Source organism: Artemia sp. Qi Xiang Cuo, chromosome 6 (assembly GCF_049724085.1).
Source record: "Artemia sp. Qi Xiang Cuo chromosome 6, ASM4972408v1, whole genome shotgun sequence".
Lineage (NCBI taxonomy): Eukaryota > Metazoa > Arthropoda > Branchiopoda > Anostraca > Artemiidae > Artemia > Artemia sp. Qi Xiang Cuo.
Genome location: NC_142799.1, coordinates 39831095 through 39851425, shown reverse-complemented (window position 1 = coordinate 39851425; position 20331 = coordinate 39831095). Strand labels below are relative to the sequence as shown.

Sequence of the window (20331 nt, the reverse complement as noted above, 5' to 3'; positions counted from 1 at the left end):
AAAATCAGAAGTGAGATGTTCAATGTTCCACTCGTACCTACACAATTAGACTAAAAATGAAGATATTTATGCAGAGTTTCAACTAGCTATGGCTAAGTTTACTAAAGACAAGCTATTTTCTTGCGAAAACACACAAAATCAGAAAAAATGTTCAATTTTACAATAGTAAATACACAAATAGACTAAAAATGAAACTATTTATGCAGAGTTTCAACTAGCTATGGCTAAGTTTACTAAAGACAAGCTATTTTCTTGCGAAAACACACAAAATCAGAAAAAATGTTCAATATTGCTCTAGTAACTAAACAATTAGACTAAAAATGAAGATATTTATGCACAGTTTCAACTAGCTATGACTGAGTTTTCTAAAGACATGCTATTTTCTTGCGAAAACACAAACAAAATCAGAAAAAAATGTTCAATTTTCCTATAGTACCTGCGCAATTAGACTAAAAATTAAGGTATTTATGCAGAGTTTCAACTAGCTATGGATAAGTTTGCTAAAGACAAGCTATTTTCTCACGAAAACACACAAAATCAGAAAAAAATGTTCAATGTTCCTCTAGTACATACGCAATTAGTCTTAAATGAAGATATTTATGCAGAGTTTCAAATATCTATGGCTAAGTTTGCTAAAGAAAAGCTATTTTCTTGCGAAAACACACAAAATCAGAAAAAATGTTCAATGTTCCTTTAGTACCTACGCAATTATGCTTAAATGAAGATATTTATGCAGATTTTCAACTAGATATGGCTAAGTTTGCTAAATACAATCCATTTTATTGCAAAAACACACAAAATCATAATTAAAATGTTCAATGTTCCTCTAGTACCTACGCAATTAGGCTTAAATGAAGATATTTATGCAGAGTTTCAACTATCTATGGCTAAGTTTGCTAAAGACAAGCTACTTTAGTGCGAAAAGACACAAAATCAGAAAAATTTTCGATGTTCCTATAGTACCTATGCAATTAGGCTGAAATGCATATATTTTTTTAGAGTTTTAAATGGATATGTTTAATTTTTCTTAAGACAATCTATTTTATTTCAAGAACACAAACAAAATCAGAAGTAAAATGTTCAGTGTTCCTTTAGAACCTACATCATAATACTAAAAATGCATATATTTATGCAGAGTTTAAACTAACACAGTATAATATTGCTAAAGACAATCTATTTTCTAGAGAAAACACGAAAACTCAGAAAAAATATTCAATGTTACTCTAGTAACTACACAATTAGACTAAAAATGAAGATATTTATGCAGAGTTTCAACGAGCTATGGCTAAGTTTGCTAAAGACAAGCTATTTTCTTGCAAAAACACAAACAAACTCAGAAAAAATGTTCAATGTTCCTATAGTGCCTACGCAATTAGACTAAAAATGAAGATATTTATGCAGAGTTTCAACTAGCTCTGGCTAAGTTTGCTAAAGACAAGCTATTTTCTCACAAAAACACACAAAATCAGAAAAAAATGTTCAATGTTCCTCTAGTACCTATGCAATTAGGCTGAAATGAAGATATTTATGCAGAGTTTCAACTATCTATGGTTAAGTTTGCTAAAGATAAGCTATTTTCTTGCGAAAACACACAAAATCAGAAAAAATGTTCAATGTTCCTTTAGTACCTACGCAATTAGGCTGAAATGAAGATATTTATGCAGAGTTTCAACTATCTATGGCTAAGTTTGCTAAAGACAAGCTATTTTCATGCGAAAACACACAAAATCAGAAAAACTACGCACGCGCGCGTACGTAGGCTAACCTAGCCTAACCTAACTTAACCTAACCTAACTTAATCTTACCTAACCTAACCTAACTTAACCTAACCTAACTTAATCCAACCTAACCTAACCTATATGCGCGCGTACGTAGGCTAACCTAACCTAATCTAACTTAACCTAACCTAACAATATTTTTTCTGATTTTGTGTGTTTTCGCAAGAAAATAGCTTGTATTTAGCAAACTTATCCATATCTAGTTGAAACAGTGCATAAATATCTTCATTTTTATCCTAATTGCGTAGGTACTAAAGGAACATTGAACATTTTTTCTGATTTTGTGTGTTTTCGCAAGAAAATAGCATGTCTTTAGCAAACTGCGCCGTAGCTATTTGAAACTCTGCATAAATATCTTCATTTTTATACTAATTTTGTCTATAGTGAAGTATAATTGAAAATTTTTTCTGATTTTGTTTGTGTTTTCAAAATAAAATATATAGTCCTTAGCAAACTTCGAACTCGTTAGTTTAAAATGTCCACTAATATCTTAATTTCAGCCTAATTGCGTAGGTACTATATGAAAATTGAACATTTGTTCTGATTTTGTGTGTTTTCGTTAGAAATTAGCTTGTCTTTAGCAAACTTAGCCATAGATAGTTGAAACTCTGCATAAATATCTTCATTTCAGCCTAATTGCTTAGGTACTAAAGGAACATTGAACATTTTTTCTGATTTTGTGTGTTTTCGCAAGAAAATAGCTTGTCTTTAGCAAACTTAGCCATAGCTAGTTGAAACTGTGCATAAATATCTTCATTTTTAGCCTAATTGTGTATCTACTAAAGGAACACTGAAAATTTTTTCTGATTTTGTATGTTTTCGCAAGAAAAATAGCTTGTCTTTAGCAAACTTAGCCATAGCTAGTTGAAACTCTACATAAATATCTTCATTTTTAGCCTAATTGCTTATTTACTAAAGGAAGACTGAAAATTTTTTCTGATTTTGTGTATGTTTTCGCAAGAAAATGTCTTGTCTTTAGTAAACTTAACCATAGCTATTTGAAACTCTGCATAAATATCTTCATTTCAGCCTAATTTCGTAGGTAGTAAGGGAACAGTGAACATTATGTCTGATTTTTTGTGTTTTCGCTATAAAATAGCTTGTCTTTAGAAAACTTAACCATAGATAGTTGAAACTCTGCATGAATATATTAATTTCAGTCTAATTGTGTAGGTACTAAATGAACATTGAACATTTTTTCTGATTTTGTATGTTTTCATAAGACACTAGCTTGTCTTTAGCAAAATTAGTCCTAGATAGTTTAAACTGTGCATAAATATCTTCATTTCAGCCTAATTGCATAGGTACTAGAGGAACATTGAACATTTTTTTCTGATTTTGTGTGTTTTCGTGAGAAAATAGCTTGTCTTTAGCAAACTTAGCCATAGCTAGTTGAAATTCTGCATAAATACCTTCAATTTTTGTCTTATTGCGTAGTTACTAAAGGAACATTGAACATTTTTTCTTATTTTGTTTGTGTTTTCGAAAGAAAATATCTCGTCTTTATCAAACCTAGTAATAGATAGTTGAAATTCTTCATAAATATCTTCATTTTTAGTCTAATTGTGTAGGTACTAAAGGAACATTGAACATTTTTTCTGATTTTGTGTGTTTTCGCAAGACAAATAGCTTGACTATAGCAAACTTCTACAGCTCGAGTTGAAACTCTTCATACAGATAGTCAGTGTGTTTATTCGTAGGTAGGTACTAGAGGAAAATTGAAAAAATTACAACTGATTTTGTTTGTGTGTTATTAAGAGAATAGATTGTATATATAAAAATTCAAAATATATCGTTTAAAATGTAAAAAAATATATTAAATTAATACTAAAAGCATAGTTACTAAAGGACAATTGAACATTTTTCTGATTTTGTGTGTTTTCGCACGAAAATATCTTGTCTTTAGCAAACTTAGACATAGATATTTGAAACTCTGCATAAATATCTTAATTTAAGCCTAATTGCGTAGGTACTAGAGGAACATTGAACATTTTACTTCTGATTTTGTGTGTTTTTTCAAGAAAATGGCTTGTATTTAGCAAACTTAGCCATAGCTAGTTGAAACTCTGCATAAATATCTTCATTTCAGCCTAAGTGCGTAGGTACTAAAGGAACATTGAACATTTTTTATGATTTTGTGTGTTTTCGCACGAAAATAGATTGTCTTTATCAAAATTAGACAAAGATAGAATAAAATCATAAAAAATATATTAATTTAATACTAAATTCGTTTTTAATAGAGGAACATTTAAAATTTTTTTATGATTTTGTGTGTTTTCGTTAGAAAATAGCTTGTCTTTAGCAAACTTAGCCATAGCTAGTTGAAACTCTGCAAAAATAACTTCATTTTTAGTCTAATTGAGCAGGTACTAAAGGAACATTGAACATTTTTTTCTGATTTTTTTTGTGTTTTCGCAAGAAAATAGCTTGTCTTTAGAAAACTTAGTCATAGCTATTTGAAGCTGTGCATAAATATTTTCATTTTTAGTATAATTGTTTAGTTACTAGAGGAACATTGAACATTTTTTCTGATTGTGTGTGTTTTCGCAAGAAAATAACTTGTCTTTAGTAAACTTAGCCATAGCTAGTTGAAACTCTGCATAAATATCTTCATTTTTAGTCTAATTGTGTAGGTACTAGAGGAACATTGAACATTTTTTCTGATTTTGTGTGTTTTCGCAAGAAAATAGCTTGTCTTTAGCAAACTTAGCCATAGCTAGTTGAAACTCTGCATAAATATATTAATTTTTAGTCTAATTGTGTAGGTACTAGAGGAACATTGAAAATTTTAGTTCTGATTTTGTGTGTTTTCGTAAGAAAATAGCTTGTCTTTATCAAACTTAGCCTTATCTATAATTAACTATTTATAAGGATCTTCATTTCAGCCTTATGGCGTTTTTACTAACTGACATTTTAAGATTTTTTTGATGTTATGTGTTTTCTCACGAAAATAGATTGTCTTTATCACATTTAGCCATAGCTAGTCGAAAATCTGTATAAAAATCTTCATTTTTAGTCTAATTGAGTAGGTACTAAAGGGACATTGAACATTTTTCTTAGTTTGTGGGTTTTCACAAGAAAATAGCTTGTCTTTAGCAAACTTAGCCATAGCTAGTTGAAACTCTGCATAAATATCTTCATTTTTAGTCTAATTGAGTAGGTACTAAAGGAACATTGAACATTTTTTCTGATTTTGCGTCTTTTCTCAAGAAAATAGCTTGTCTTTAGCAAACTTAGCCATAGCTAGTTGAAACTCTGCATAAATACCTTCATTTTTAGTCTAATTGCGTAGGTACTATAGGAAAATTGATCATTTTTTCTGATTTTGTGTGTTTTCACAAGAAAATAGCTTGTCTTTAGCAAACTTAGTCATAGATAGGAGAACTTGAACATTTTGCACTTCTTCGAGAAAACTCTGAATTAAAGTGGAGTTCCTTATCTTCATGTTGAATATTCACTATCAATGTATAACTTTTTCTATCTTCTATGAAAAATTTGGAACAGAACTTTGAATTTTTTATTTCTTTGAGAAAAATCAGAACCAAATTTAAGAAAAATTTAAAATAAAGTGAAACTTTTTATCTTCCGTGAAAATATTCACAAGTATGATATTACTTTTTCTATCTTCCACCGAAAAATTAGAATTGAACTTTAAATTTCTTTATCTCTTTGTGAAATAAAGAAATGAAGTGGAAGATTTGTATTTTCTCTGGAGAAATTAGAATTGAAGTGTGTTCTTTGGTAAAGTTCAGAAGGGAACTTGAACTTTTCTTCAATTCTTTTAGAAAATTTAAAATTTAACTAGAACTTTTTATCTTCCAGGAAAATATTCACAAGTATGCTATTACTTTTTCTATCTTCCACCGAAAAATTAGAATTGAACTTTAAATTTCTTTATGTCTTTGTGAAATAAAGAACTGAAGTGGAAAATTTTTATTTTCTCTGGAGAAATTAGAATTGAAGTGTGTTCTTTGCTAAAATTCCGAAGAGAACTTGAACTTTTTTATCTTCTGTGAAAAATTTGGAACAGTATTTAAATTTTTCATCTCTTCGAGAAAGATCTGAACTAAAGTGGAAAATTTTTATATTATTTGGAAAAAATAGAAATTATCAATGAGTAATTTCTTTTTCATTGAGAAAATTCAGAAGAGAACTTGAACTTTCCTTGACTTCGTTGTGAAAGTTTAAAATTGAACTAGAACTTTTTATCTTCCGTGAAAATATTCACAAGTATGATATTACTTTTTCCATCTTCCACCGAAAAATTAGAATTGAACTTTAAATTTCTTTATGTCTTTGTGAAATAATGAAGTGAAGTGGAAGATTTTTGTTTTCTCTGGTGAAATTAGAATTGAAGTGTGTTCTTTGGTAAAATTCAGAAGAGAACTTGAATATTCATGATCAAAGTATAACTTTTCCAACCTTCTATGAAAAATTGGATCAGAACTTAAAATTTTTTTCATCTCTATGTGAAAAGTTGGAACTGAATTTAAGAAAATTTAGAATTAAAGTGAAACTTTTTATCTTCACGGAAAATAATCACTAACATAGTATAACTTTTCCTATTTTCTACAGAAAAATTTAGAACAGAACTTTAAATTTTTTATGTCTTGGTATACATAAAACTGAAGTGGAAGCTTTTTATTTTCTCTGGAGAAATTAGAATTGAATTGTGTTTGTTGGTAAAATTCAGAAGAGAACTTGATCTTTTCTATCTTCTATGAAAAATTTGGAATAGTATTTTAAATTTTTCATCTCTTCGAGAAAAATCTGAAGTGAAGTGGAAAATTTTTATATTATTTTGGGAATATTGAATTAATCAATAACTTATTTAATTTTCAATGAGAAAATTCAGAATCGAAGTTGAACTTTTCTTCTTCCGAGAAAATATATTGAACAGAACTTTAAATTTTTTCATCTCTTTGAGAAAGGTCGTAACTGAATTTAAGAAAATTTAGAATTAAAGTGAAACTTTGTATCATCATAGAATAGAACTTTAAATTTTTCATCTCGTTGCAAAAAATCTGAAAGTGAACTTAAGAAAATTAGAATTAAAGTGAAACTTTTTATCTTCACTGAAAAATAATCACAATCGTAGTATAACTTTTCCTATCTTCTAGAGAAAAATTTAGAAATGAAATTTAAATTTTTCATCTCTTTGAGAAAAATCAGAACTGAATTTAAGAAAAATTATAAATAAAGTTAAACTTTTGATCTTCATGGAAAACAATCATTCTCATAGTATTACTTTTTCTATCTTCCATCTAAAAATTTAGAATAGAACTTTAAATTTCTTTATTTCATTGGGGAACTTAAAATTGAAGTGGAAGATTTTTATTTTTTCTGGAGAAATTAGAATTGAAGTGTGTTCTTTGGTAAAGTTCAGAAGAGAACTTGAACTTTTCTTCACTTCGTTGAGAAAATTTAAAATTGAACTAGAACTTTTTATCTTCCGTGAAAATATTCACAAGTATGATATTACTTTTTCTATCTTCCACTGAAAAATTTAGAATTGAACTTTAAATTTCTTTATGTCTTTTGTGAAATAAAGAACTGAAGCGGAAGATTTTTATTTTCTCTGGTGAAATTAGAAATGAATTGTGTTCTTTAGTAAAATTCAGAAGAGAACTTGAACTTTTCTTCACTTCGTTGATAAAATTTTATGTTGACCTAGACCTTGGGGGGCGCCGGGGGCTCTTGGGGAGCCCGGGGGGGACCTTGGCGGACGGGGGGAGGGCCTTTGGGGCACAGGGGGGCCTTTGGGAGTCTGGGGGACACTTGAGGACCGTTTGGTCCTTTGGGAGCCGGTTGGCCCTTTGGGGGGCCGGGGGCGGGCCTTGGGGGGCCGGGTGGACTGTGGGGGGCCTGGAGGACATTTGGGGACCGGTGTAGGGCCTTTGGGACCCCGTTGGTCCTTTGGGAGCCCGAGGGGCCTTTGGGGGGCCCGGGGGTGCCCTTTGGGGATCCGGGGGCCCTTTGAGGACCAGAGGAGGGCCTTTGAGGGTCTGAGGAGGGCGTTTGGGGGGCTGGGGCTCTATGGGAGCTTGGGAGGGCCTTTGAGTACCGGGGGCTTCCTTCGGGGTTGGGGTGGGGATCGGAACCCTTTGGGGTTGGGGTAGAGGACCTCACAACACTGTTCAAATGGAACTTGTGTATTATAACGACCACAGAGTTTCACCCTCAAATTCTCTTCTAAAACCTTTCCTAAAATCTTCTTTCAAAATGTCTCTAACTGTTTCGCCGAAATAATCCCATAAAATATCTAAAACCGTTTCGCCCAAATAATCCCTAAACGTAATTTCAGCGTGTTCCTTTTGTTTGGCATCTCTGCGCTAACGCATTTCAAATTTCTAGGAAACCCTTTCCTACGTTAATCTCTTCATCTCATAAATTTTCCTAGCTAAACTATTAGGGTTTCGTTAGAATATCAATTTATCTCTTCGACTTAAAGCTCCGTGAAGCCGTATTTAAAAATAGAATTTCTATCTCTTTAGACTCCCGCATAATTCCAAGATAACAAGTGATGTCAATTATAATTCCTGACACTAAAGATCAATGAAGCCCTATTTAAAAATAGAATATTAATTTTTCTCTCTGACCTAAAGAACGTTTATCCCTCAGACCTAAGATTAAAGAAGCCTTAATGTTTCTTAATTCTCCCCTTCGTCAATTATAATTCCTGACACTAAAGATCAATGAAGCCCTATTTAAAAATAGAATATTAATTTTTCTCTCTGACCTAAAGAACGTTTATCCCTCAGGCCTAAGGATTAAAGAAGCCTTAATGTTTCTGAATTCCCTCTTCGTGAATCAACAATTTCCCCGCCGATTATGTAAATCAATTTCTCAGGTTAAGCTAACCAAACAACAATGAAGACATGTTTGTTTCATAATTCCCCCATCGTGAATCAATAATTTCCCCTAGCGATTATGTAAATCACAGATTAAAGAAGCCTTAATGTTTCTTAATTCCCTCTTCGTGAATCAACAATTTCCCCGCCGATTATGTAAATCAAGTTCACAGGTTAGGTTAGCCAAACAATAATGAAGTCATATTTGTTTCATAATTCCCCCATCGTGAATCAATAATTTCCCCTAGCGATTATGTAAATCACCCCACAGTGTCATAAATCAATAATTCCCTGAGCGATTATGTAAATCACCCCTCATGCCATTGCACGTGGTCAAACAACAACAGATCGATTGACCTTGACCCCCATTAGACTCGATCGATAATTCTTGAATAAATTATGTCCCCCATCGATTATGTAAATCACCCCTCATGACATTACACGTGGCCAAACAACAACATATCGATTGACCTTGACCCCCATTAGACTCGATCGATAATCCTTGAATAAATTATGTCCCCCATCGATTATGTAAATCACCCCTCATGCCATTACACGTGGCCAAACAACAAATACTATTTCTGGACACCATGACATTCGCGATCGATTACGCAATCAATTTCTCGGAAATTCACTTCCCCCTCGAGTCCTAGATCAATAACATTGTTCCCGTTAGAATTCAATGCGCATGTGCAACCTTCGCCCCGGAGCTATTACACATAGAAACATCAAATAAATCAACCTTGGAAAAAGAGGTCATTGACCCCATTACGTAATCATTCTCCCTAGGGAGGCTATGCCCTTATTTGGTGCCCCGTCCGTATTCTATGCCCATATAAGGAGCCCCGTTCGGACTCAATAATGCATCTCTACTACTATCCCCCCACGCCCTTCATTCCCCCAAACACATCCAATAAAAACTTTGAGATGGCCATTTTGTTCAGCGTAGTTGATTTACAGATAGAAAATATGTTTCTGAGGAGGATATTCCGCCACAGCCCTCAGGGCAAGAGTTTTAAGTTATGCCCTGGGGGCATATAAGGTTTTTTATAGAAGACGTTGTTGTAGAAACTTCAGAAAAGGGCTCATTCGATTTGAAATTCAAAGGGCTAGTGCCCTTTTTAATAGTCAAAAGTGATTAGTAATTTTTTTGTTGTTGTTGTTGTTTAGACCAGGGCTTCGTATCGAATGAGTTATCGTGGGAACTTCGAAAAGGGCTCATTCAATTGAAAATAGAAAGGGCTGATGCCCTTTTTAATAGTCGAAAGTGATTGGAGGGCAACTAATCCCCCTTAGTGCCTTAGTGCCTAAACTAAATGTTGCCTTAAGATTAAATCAAAATGCACTGTGAAAATGCTAATTCCCAATAAAGCATCTCAGCAGTATCCCAAGAACGACTGAGGGTACTATGTTCAAATTTTCGAGGCTACTTCTGCTCTTAAAATTTAACCAAATCAAAATATTGTAAGTTTATCAAAGCTATCAAAGAAAGTAAACAGATTTTTTTGGGAATGGTTTCAGGTTTTCCATTTCAGGTCAACTAGAGGAGGTATGACACTAAGTTAAACAGTACTATTTGTGTCCAGATTTTTAAAATGGTGTATGTTGTTAAAAATTGCTGAAAACTTTTCTCCAGTATACAAATAGCAGGCCAAACTATAATGTCTTAAAAATCAAAAAGATTTAAAGTGTTATTTTCTTTTTCCCTGAAAAGACTATGTCAATATAAAAAGAAAAGAAATTAATTAAAAAAAACTTTTTCCACAAAATAAGTTTTTCAAAGAAAAGTAAAGAACTCCATTAAACAAAAAATGAGCAAAAATTAAATCCAATAATTTACTAAGCTCGAAACTACCACAAATCAGCATCGATACAAAAATGAAACCCAAAACGAACAGAAATTAAAATAAATAATCGAGTCAAACTCAAAACGAGCAGAAATTAACATAAGTTTGGCGCAAAACCCCTCTACCATCCCAAGGCCAGAAGAAAATTTGCACTTTACTGAAAAAAATATAAATGTTTTTACTTTCATAACTTTAACAAATCAAATAATTTTAACATTTTGATTACTAAATATTAGTATATGTATATTAAACTGACAATGCACATTCATTTGTATTTTTTCAGTAAAGTGCAAATTTTGTTCTGGCCTTGGGAAGGCATAGGGGTTTGGGAAGGCAGTAAAAAAGCAGAATGTATTGTCCTGGGTCCATTTAAGACTAAAACTCTAGGATTTTGACACTACACTCTCCTCCCGATTGCCCTGAGTGTCCCAGGCTTTTTATTCAAAAAAGTAATACATACCAATTTATACGAAAGCGAAGAGCATATCCAGGCATAAAAGATGAAACTGACTTTCGTTTTCTGAAATAATAAAGACACAAATTGTTAGTACAAACTGTTCAGACCAGGTGTAATTCCTGAAATTATTCTTTCACCGATTCTAACCCTTAAATTTTCAACTTATTCGTTGTTTGTCCTCGCTAACTATATTCCTCTAGTCGTTTTTCGAAGGAAAATTCCCAAAAATGTTCAAATCGATCCTGCTTTATTTCAAAGATTCTATTCAATTTCCATTTATTGAAAAGGAACAAACAATCATTACTCATTACTAGCAGTTCCAATTGTACATTATAGCACGACACGAGGCTAACAAACTTAGGGATTGTGTACACGCAAAAAAATCAAAGGCTTACTCAAATAATTTCTTACAGGAAAGACACGACATTTTTACTATTTGTTTACGTTTTTACCAACGACCTCACGTTAAGTAGGCTTTTTGCATAGATTTTTGTTATTTTTGCCGTTCAATTGTAACTATTGAACTGCGTTCAAAAGCACAGACTGAAACCTAAAAATCAAAAATAAGAAGAACAATAGAGAATTGTTTTCGTAAGACAGTAGAATTCTAATTTGAATGAATATTTCGGTTCTATGTCCGATGGCCGTCCTCAGTAAAACATAAATATATAAAAGAAAAAAGACACAAGAACATACATCCGAGAGGTCAAATACTGTTCGATGCCTATCCAAGACTGCAGGTACTGAAAAACAGAGTAAACGTCACATGCGTACATAACTACGATTCCATGTCCTCGCTCGACTTTCTAATCTGCTCTCACAACTTGAGGACTCACGGTGACTATTGGGTTGATATCGGCTTCTATGTTTCTGATCACCTTCTGGTGGCTAATACCTCCATTATTAAATGACCTCCTGAATAATGCTCCAAATGATACTCCAAAGGAGAAAAAGTGGTTCCAGAAGACTGAATGGCAAAAAGCTAATTTAGCCATGTTCAGGTCTGTGTGTGACGGAATCCTGGAAAATATTAAAGTCCCTTTCCAGCTACTACTCCAAAGCTCGCTGATTGCATGTTATGAGAAACAAATAATTCTAGATATCTACTGTAGTGAAATAACTCAGGCCTTGCGCTGTGCAGAAGAAACCGCGGTTCCCATTCGTAAAGTGAGAATTGGGTCAGAAGTTCCAGGATGGTCGGAAAACCCAGCTTTGGTTAATGCGTGTCAACAAGCTAAAATGTGGTATAGTGTGTGGATTGATTCGGGCCGTCCTAAACAAAGCGTTGTAAACAGTGTTCGAGTGTATGCAAAGCGGCAGTTCTCCAAGTGTCTCGCCTTGCATCGCCCTCGTGTGATTGATGAAAACAGTGAGTCGCTACGATTCGATCCAAATAAAATTTGGAAATTCATCATGAAAAATCGATCTGCAAAAGCGCCCAGTAACGAATCCGTCCCTAGTGAAAGTGAATGGAATAGTTATTTCATGAGCTGGTTTGCTGCACCTGATCCTGAATTGGAGTTCAAGTTTGAGAGAGATCTTGATCTCTGTTTAGAATCGATCGAACTAGGCCTCGGCCACGTAGCGAGAGTGTCGGATGCTCGTTCGGCTATCCCTAAACTAAAAAAGAAGTACTCTAAAGGAGTAGATAATATTTGTGTTATGCGTATAATTCTCGGTAGTGGACTGTTGGCAGTACATGTAGCACTTATGTTCCAAATGATTTTTAGTTGCGGTCTAGTGCCAGATATTTTTTGTACCGGTGTAATCACCCCTGTCATCAAGAAAGGTAAAGACCAATCTGAATGTTGTTCTTACCGCCCGATAACCGTTGCTCCGGTTTTTTTGTAAATTGATGGAGCTATTGGTTATTGAGGGGATAAAGTATGTTTTTAGTACGCCAGATTCGCAGTTCGGTTTCCAGAGAAATATTAGCCGCGAGCACGTGAAAAGACTATTGTCTAATGTTTTGCTGGACGCAGAGGTTCAAGAAGGAACCGTGGTACTTACAGGCCACGAAGTCCGCGGGGCTTTTGATTCGGGTATCCATGCACAACTGCTTGTCTCTTCGTTTAAGAGAGGTCTTGACAGATCTATAATTGCTACTTATAGGAACATGTATTTTAAGTTGAAGGTTAGAGTAAGGGTACTAAAAAAACAGAGCCCGACTGTGTCCGATTTCCTCATACCATTAAGAAAAGGCATTCGCCAAGGGGCTTTATAATCACCGCCTCTTTATAATAACAGTATCATCGAGGCTCAGAAGATGGGGAAAACGTGCTTTATTTTTCGTGGAATTGATTTGTCTCTTGTTAATTATGCCGACGACATTTTAAATCTGAGTAGATCCGTCAGTGGCATACAGAGTAATTTCAGAGTTTTGTCTAACGAATATGCTAACGTAGGCCTAGAACTCAACTCCAGCAAAAGCGAGATGGTCGTCTTTAATTGTCGTAAGAAAGAGTTGGCGCCTGTCATATTTGCACTATGTAGTAATACTGTTCTCTGCAGCAGCATCAATGACTTACCTTGGTTTGCCAATTGGGTCTAATCTTAAAGCTACCTGGTCCTATCTAATAAATATTCTCAAACAGAAAGTCCGAAAAGCGTATGGGATGATTTTGTCATACAAACGCCTATATAACCCCCGCATTTCAGCACGGATCTTCAATTCCTTTGCCACCCCTCATATCTTAGCTTTGTCACCTTTCTGGTCTTCGTTTACTTTTGATGATAAAAAAAACAATCCGTACAGTGTTCTATAAGCTTGCAAAATATCTGCTTAGCCTTCCCCCATAGCGAAAAAACCTCCAGATTTCAGCACGTTACGGACTCGATGACCCCTTCGTCGTGATTGCGACCAGGAGGGAAAAGTTCCTGAAATCTTTAGACCCAACGCATAGTATGTTTGAAGCTATAGTCAGTAATGCGTAATGGTTGTCTTTTTAGTTCGTTTGTTCGATGTGTTTTGTTGTTTTCTTTTCATTTTTTCTCTACTCCATTTTTACTTTTTTGTATTGCTAAAGATGGGTAATAAAAATCATTAATTCATTCATACAACCAATAAAACTAAAATGTAAATTTCTTAGAACAGTCCCAGCATCCTTACTTCAGCGAAGTTCAACCAGGACTGACAAGTAAAGTGAGGTGAAACAAGACAATTCATTGAAATGAAAAAAGAATAATTATAAACGCGCTTTTATTGCTAATCTTGCTTTTTGTCAGCTAACCTCAAAGGTCTTTTTGTAACTGGTTCTGTCTTAATGTCGATTGGTTTTTAAAAATATTTTGTAAGATTGTTTTTAATTAAATTTGTGTATAGAGCCTTTAGTGAATATTCCCCCAAGTCCATAGTTAAAAAATTAAAATAAAAAAAAATCCCTAGTTAAGGAAATATTATTATTAATCTTAAATCTGATTTCATTTGCTTCTCGAACTTCCTGCTTTATGCCTAGTTCATTGCTAATAAGGGCGGATTCTTCAAAAAGTATTTTTTGGCTAGGATTTTCAAAAACATGGCTCTTTGCCATGTTTTAAAAATGAGGACGGTCCTTGGACATTCCATTGTCTAGAATTCCACTGTCTTTCGAAAATAGTTCCCTATTGTTCTTCTTGTTTTTGATGTTTGTGATGGAAAGGCAGTTTGGTCGTTGTCACTATTTATGTCTTGCTTATGGGGAGCAGTTGACCAATGATACCTTTTATTTTATTAGTTTAGGCAAAAACATGCAAATATCATTAACCAGCAATAATTCTTGGAATCTTGCAGAATTGAAAATCTTATTCCCAAGTCCTTAAGATTCAGATTACACTTAAATGCCCAGAAAGAAGATCAATTTCCTCATACATTACAATTAAAAGCATTATTACATAGGGTAGAATAGGGTCTATCTTCTACCCTATTTTCAAGGCTTGAGGTTCTTCATATGGTATATTAGAATAGATTAGAACAATCGTAAGATATTCGGCCATTGTGTATAATTTATTATATTTAAACAATCTGATTAACACTTTCTTAAGCTATATTTATTGTTTGAGATAGCGCTCATACTCCATATTTTAGCAGGTAATGGCTGTAAGTAGACAATGTTAATGTTTAGGGTATTCTGTCTGCTTTATTTGGGATGATTAGTGGAATCATAGGATATATCTTGTAACTTATAGCATTTATTTGAGGGGAAAGGCGTCATCGTAGGATATCTTTGGCTAATTCAAACTACCTACAGCATTTCCTTTGTTTGTAAATATAGCCTTTAGGATTAGGGCAGAAAATAAAATTACATTACTTTACGGTAGAAGATAAACTTACATGTAAATATAGGCTTTAGGATTAGGGTAGAAGATAGAATTACATTTAAACTTCAAAAATATTTTACAAAACTTGTAGTGAAGAAAAAAATGGTATTTGCAATTTTTTTTAATTTTAAGGAAATAGTAGAAGAAAGAAGTAGAACTTTTTTTTAAAGCTAATGTATAAACGTTTTATATTCTGAACATCTAAAGTTCCAAAGTTAGTTTAAAAATTTGCAGTCGCAAAAAAAATATGGTCAGAAAAGAAATTTAGTTAGTTTTTATTAGGTGGAAGAATTTTTTTTCAAGTACAAACACCAAGTTTTAAAGTTAAAGAAAAAAATCTTTACAGAATTCGTAAATATAAATAAAAAAAGAAAATTTTCAAAATTAATAAATAAATCTTACATTGTGAAGCGTCAAAAAAAAATATTTTCAAAATTTATATTAATAAAAACAGCTGAAGTTAGCTTTTCAAAATGTAGAAGAAAATATTCAAAGTTAAAGCACAACAATGCATTTTAAGTTTAAAAAATGTTAAAAAATTTCAAGTTACAAAATAAGTGGGGGGTCAGCTATGAAGGAAAAACTAGAAACACGAAAAATCGAATATAAAACAGTTTTGCGTCAGGGGAAAGTCTGTTCAAGTTAAGAAAAGAAGAAAGTGAAAATTTTACAACTGCCCTAGCTATATTAAAATTTAAGGGTTTAAAAGCTTTGTCGGGTTTTACTGAAAAATTTCATTCACCAATTTCAACAGGGTAGTAAATTTACCGAGAATAGGACAGATTGGCAAATTCTGCTTAGTAGAACTGATGAGAATAACACTCAATTAATGGATTTTGCTAATTTTAGGCACCCTTTACCCGTATTTACAAAAAAAAAGGGGAATGGAAATAACTAAATCTGCTTTATGGAAAGAATATTCTACACATATTTAATAAGTTTAGTATAGTTCTTTTCTTGGCGACAAGGCCTAATCAGACACGTACAATCAGGATGGAAAAGTTTCTGAAAAAAAAACTCCTTGGAAATGCCGTTTCATCCACTTTTGTTGTCTCTAGAATAAGAATCAACACTTCAATGAAGATAATATCTTACCCTATCATGATTGTTGTTCTTTCGGAATCAAAGCAGTAGTTTTTTTTCTTTCTCGGCTACTTGAATGCAAGAGATGGTATAAGAAACTTTAAAGTCTTTATTCAATTCGAAATTGAATATCCAAGCATTCTGGAAATTTAAGCAATCCCGTACCCTTAACTTTCTATACTCTTTTTTGTCCCCAGGCACCCTTGTGTCCCATCATAGAACTGCCTCAAAATTTTTATATACCTATTTTACTCAAAATCATTGAGAGATTAAAAAAATTGCATTTTCAGGAGAGGAAGATACGAGTCCAACCCCAAGGTAAACGGCATAAAATTGTGGATGTGGTCCATTCTTAGCACATAAGGCAGCATTTATGAAAAATATATGGGCTGCTGCACTTTATAAAGAGAATCATGTAAAGAATTTCAATCTTCATTATAGGAGGTATTCAACATCAGAAACGTTGGAATCTTGCAAACTTTTTTAAGCCAGAAGCGAGCAACTATCTTCAAACAGTATGGCTAGAGAGCCAGCCAAACGACCCCTCTAAAACCCCAGTTCCCCACTCAACACACAATTTTAGTAGGAAAGTAGGCTTGTTCTAAATTTTTTAGCTTGATTCCCTTAGGGAGATGTGGTACGATAAACGCTTGCTCTATCTCGTCCATTATAAACGTTTTCAGTTTGTGTGGTCAAATTATTTAAGATTATGTTGGTGGCCTTGATATGAGTTGTATAACTTAGATAATAGATTTAAATAAACGAGAGAAAACTTAAAGCCAACACCAAATTTCCCAGATATCTTAGAAAAAAATATTTAATTTCTTTCAATTTGTGCGTGCTGGAGCCAATTTTCCCAAACCAAGTGAAAATGACAGTAAAAACTAAAAAATAAGCCGTTTGGTATCATATAGGCACTATTTAGTAATTTAAGAGTACTATAAAGGTACTAGTACTATATAAAGGTACCCCCTGTCCCCTCCTCAACGCCTCGCTCTTTACGCTAAATTTTGACTTTCTCACAACTCTATTTTTTTAAACAATGTAAAACTTTAGCGTAAATAGCGAGGCGTTGAGGATGGGACAGCCCCTTTCATATACGGAATAATTCATGTTCGTTTTAAGTTTTAACGTCGTTCCTTACTTTCAGTTAAAAAAACTTGTTTTTTTTATTTAATTAAAAATCTTAGAACGACTGTCACCGGTAAACCCAGAGAAAAAACTTGGTTTTAAATTTGACTTTCAACAAAAATTTCTAAGTTTTTTATGTATTTATAGTGGCTAAATAATTCCCCGCTCCCCCACCTAAAGCAAACACTAGAATTCAACTTTCAGTGATTTTTCGTAGCTACTTGTGCATTATCACTTTTCTTGCTAATGCCCCTCCTGGATGATTTCCTCCCTAGACGGTTACCCCTCAAAAAATTATCCCTGAATATAAGATTTCACTCATTTGATAAAAATACTAGTTCAATCAAAATTATTTCTCTTGTACTTTTTTCTTCCGTCGAGATGTAATGCGTTCGTAAAAACAAGCAGGCTTTCATTCATTCATTAGCAAATGTCAACTTTTGTCACTTGTCAGCAGGGAGGGGTCATGAGTTCCGACTTGCACATAATTTATACATGTTTTTATGGTTTTTGTCACTGAGAATGAAAAAACAGGATTTTTCTCACTTTGATGTATTTTCATGGTTAGATTTCTGAGAAATTGATTTGCATAATCGATGGGAATTATTGATTCACGAAAGGGAAATTAAGAAACAAATATGGCTTCTTTGGTCTTTAGGTCTGAGGAATAAATGGTCTTTAGTGACAAAGATAAATTAATATTCTATTTTTAAATATGGCTTCTTTGATCTTTAGTGTCAGGAATTAGAAATGACATCAATGGTTATCTTCGAGTTATGCGGGAGTCTAAAGATACAGAAAAATCCTTTTTTAAATACAGCTTCTCTGATCTTTAAGTCAGAGAGATAAATTGATATTTTATCGAAACCTTAATAGTGTAGCTAGGAACACCTATGAGATGAAGAGATTAACGCAGGAAAGGGTTTCCTAGGAATTTCAAATGTGACAGCGCAGGGATGCCGAAACAAAAGGAACACGCAGGAATTACTTTTAGGGGATTATTTGGGCGAAACACTTTGAGACATTTTAGGGGATTATTTGAGCGAAACAGGTTGAGACATTTTAGAAGATGATTTGGGGTGAAACTCTGTGGTCGTTATAATACACAAGTTCCATTTGATCAATGTTGTGAGGTCCCCTACCCCAACCCAAAAGGACCCCTCTACACCAACCCCAAAGGGCCCCCCGGGCCCCCAAAGATCCCTCGGCGCCCCCAAAGGCCCTCCAGGCCCCCAAAGGCCCCCAAGTCCCCCAAGCCTCCAAAGACCCCCCGGCTCCAAAAGGCCCCCGAGCCCCCAAAGACCCCCCGGGGCCCCAAAGCCCCCCCCCTGGGCCCTTACATTTATTAAATACTTTTTTGAATCAATTTGTTTGCATGTCTGGGTTGGTGTTTTCAAGTTCAAGAATTTGTCTTTGTTGGTCTGAATGTCTAAAGTGCCTGTCTTTCTCTGTTTGCATGTCTGAATCTATTTGTTTGCATTTCTGGGTTGGTGTTTGCAAGTCCAAGAATTTGAATTTGTTGGTTTGAATGTCTAAAGTGTCTGTCATTCTCTGTTTGTGTGTCTGATTCTATTTGTTTGCATGTCTGGGTTGGTGTATGCAATTTCAAGAATTTGTCTTTGTTGGTTTGAATGTCTAAAGTGACTGTCTTTCTCGATTTACATGTCTGAATCTATTTGTTTAAATGTCTGGGCTGGTGTTTGCAAGTCCAAGAATTTGTCTTTGTTGGTTTGAATGTCTAAAGTGTCTGTCTATCTCTGTTTGTGTGTCTGATTCTATGTGTTTGCATGTCTGGGTTGGTGTTTGCAAGTCCAAGAATTTGTCTTTGTTGGTTTGAATGTCTAAAGTGCCTGTCTTTCTCTGTTTGAATGTCTGAATCTATTTGTTTGCATGTCTGTGTTGGTGTTTGCAAGTCCAAGAATTTGTCTTTGTTGGTTTGAATGTCTAAAGTGTCTGTCTTTCTCTGTTTGTATGTTTGATTTTATTTGTTTGCATGTCTGGGTTAGAATTTGCAAGTCCAAGAATTTGTCTTTGTTGGTATGAATGTCTAAAGTGACTGTCTTTCTCGGTTTGTATGTGTGAATATATTTGTTTGCATGTCTGGATTGGTGATTGCAAGTCCAAGAATTTGTCTTTGTTGGTTTGAATGTCTAAAGTGCCTGTCTTTCTCTGTTTTTATGTCTGAATCTATTTGTTTGCATGTCTGGGTTGGTGTTTGCAAGTCCAAGTATTTGTCTTTGTTGGTTTGAATGTCTAAAGTGCCTATCTTTCACGGTTTGTATGTCTGATTCTATTTGTTTGCATGTCTGGGTTGGTGTTTGCAAGTTCAAGAATTTATCTTTGCTGGTGTGAATGTCTAAATTGCATCTCTTTCTCTGTTTATATGTCTGAATTTATTTGTTTGCGTGACTGGGTTGGTGTTTGCAAGTACCGAAATTTGTCCTTGTTGGGTTGAATACCTAAAGTGTCTTTCTTCCTCTTTTTTTATGTCTGTTTCTACTTGTTTGCATATGTGGGTTGGTTTTTTCAAGTCAAAGAATTTTTTTTTGTTGGTTTGTATGTCTAAAGTGTCTGTCTTTCTCTGTTTGTGTGTTTGATTCTATTTGTTTACATGTCTGGGTTGGTGTTTGCAAGTCCAACTATTTATCTTTGTTGGTTTGAATGTCTAAAGTGTCTGTCTTTCTCTGTTTGTATGTCTGATTCTATTTGTTTGCACGTCTGGTTTGGTGTTTGCAAGTCCAAGAATTTGTCATTGTTGGTCTTAATGTCTAAAGTGTCTGTCTTTCTCTGTTTGTGTGTCTGAATCTATTTGTTTTCATGTCTGGGTTAGTGTCTGCAAGTCCAAGAATTTGTCTTTGTTGGTTTGAATGTCTATAGTTTCTGTCTTT

The 20331-nt window shown here is 33.9% G+C and overlaps 1 protein-coding gene across 2 annotated transcripts in view; it reads right to left on the bottom strand.

Annotated features, from left to right (window-relative positions):
• The window catches only part of LOC148951220 (follistatin-related protein 1-like), a 188731-nt gene that overhangs the window by 117759 nt on the left and 50641 nt on the right, over window positions 1–20331 (bottom strand). For both annotated transcript variants that reach the window (XM_089090186.1, XM_089090185.1), the window contains exon 2: window positions 10937–10996. In XM_089090186.1, coding sequence (XP_088946312.1) covers window positions 10937–10996 — 60 coding nt within the window. The remainder of the gene's footprint in view (window positions 1–10936; window positions 10997–20331) is intronic.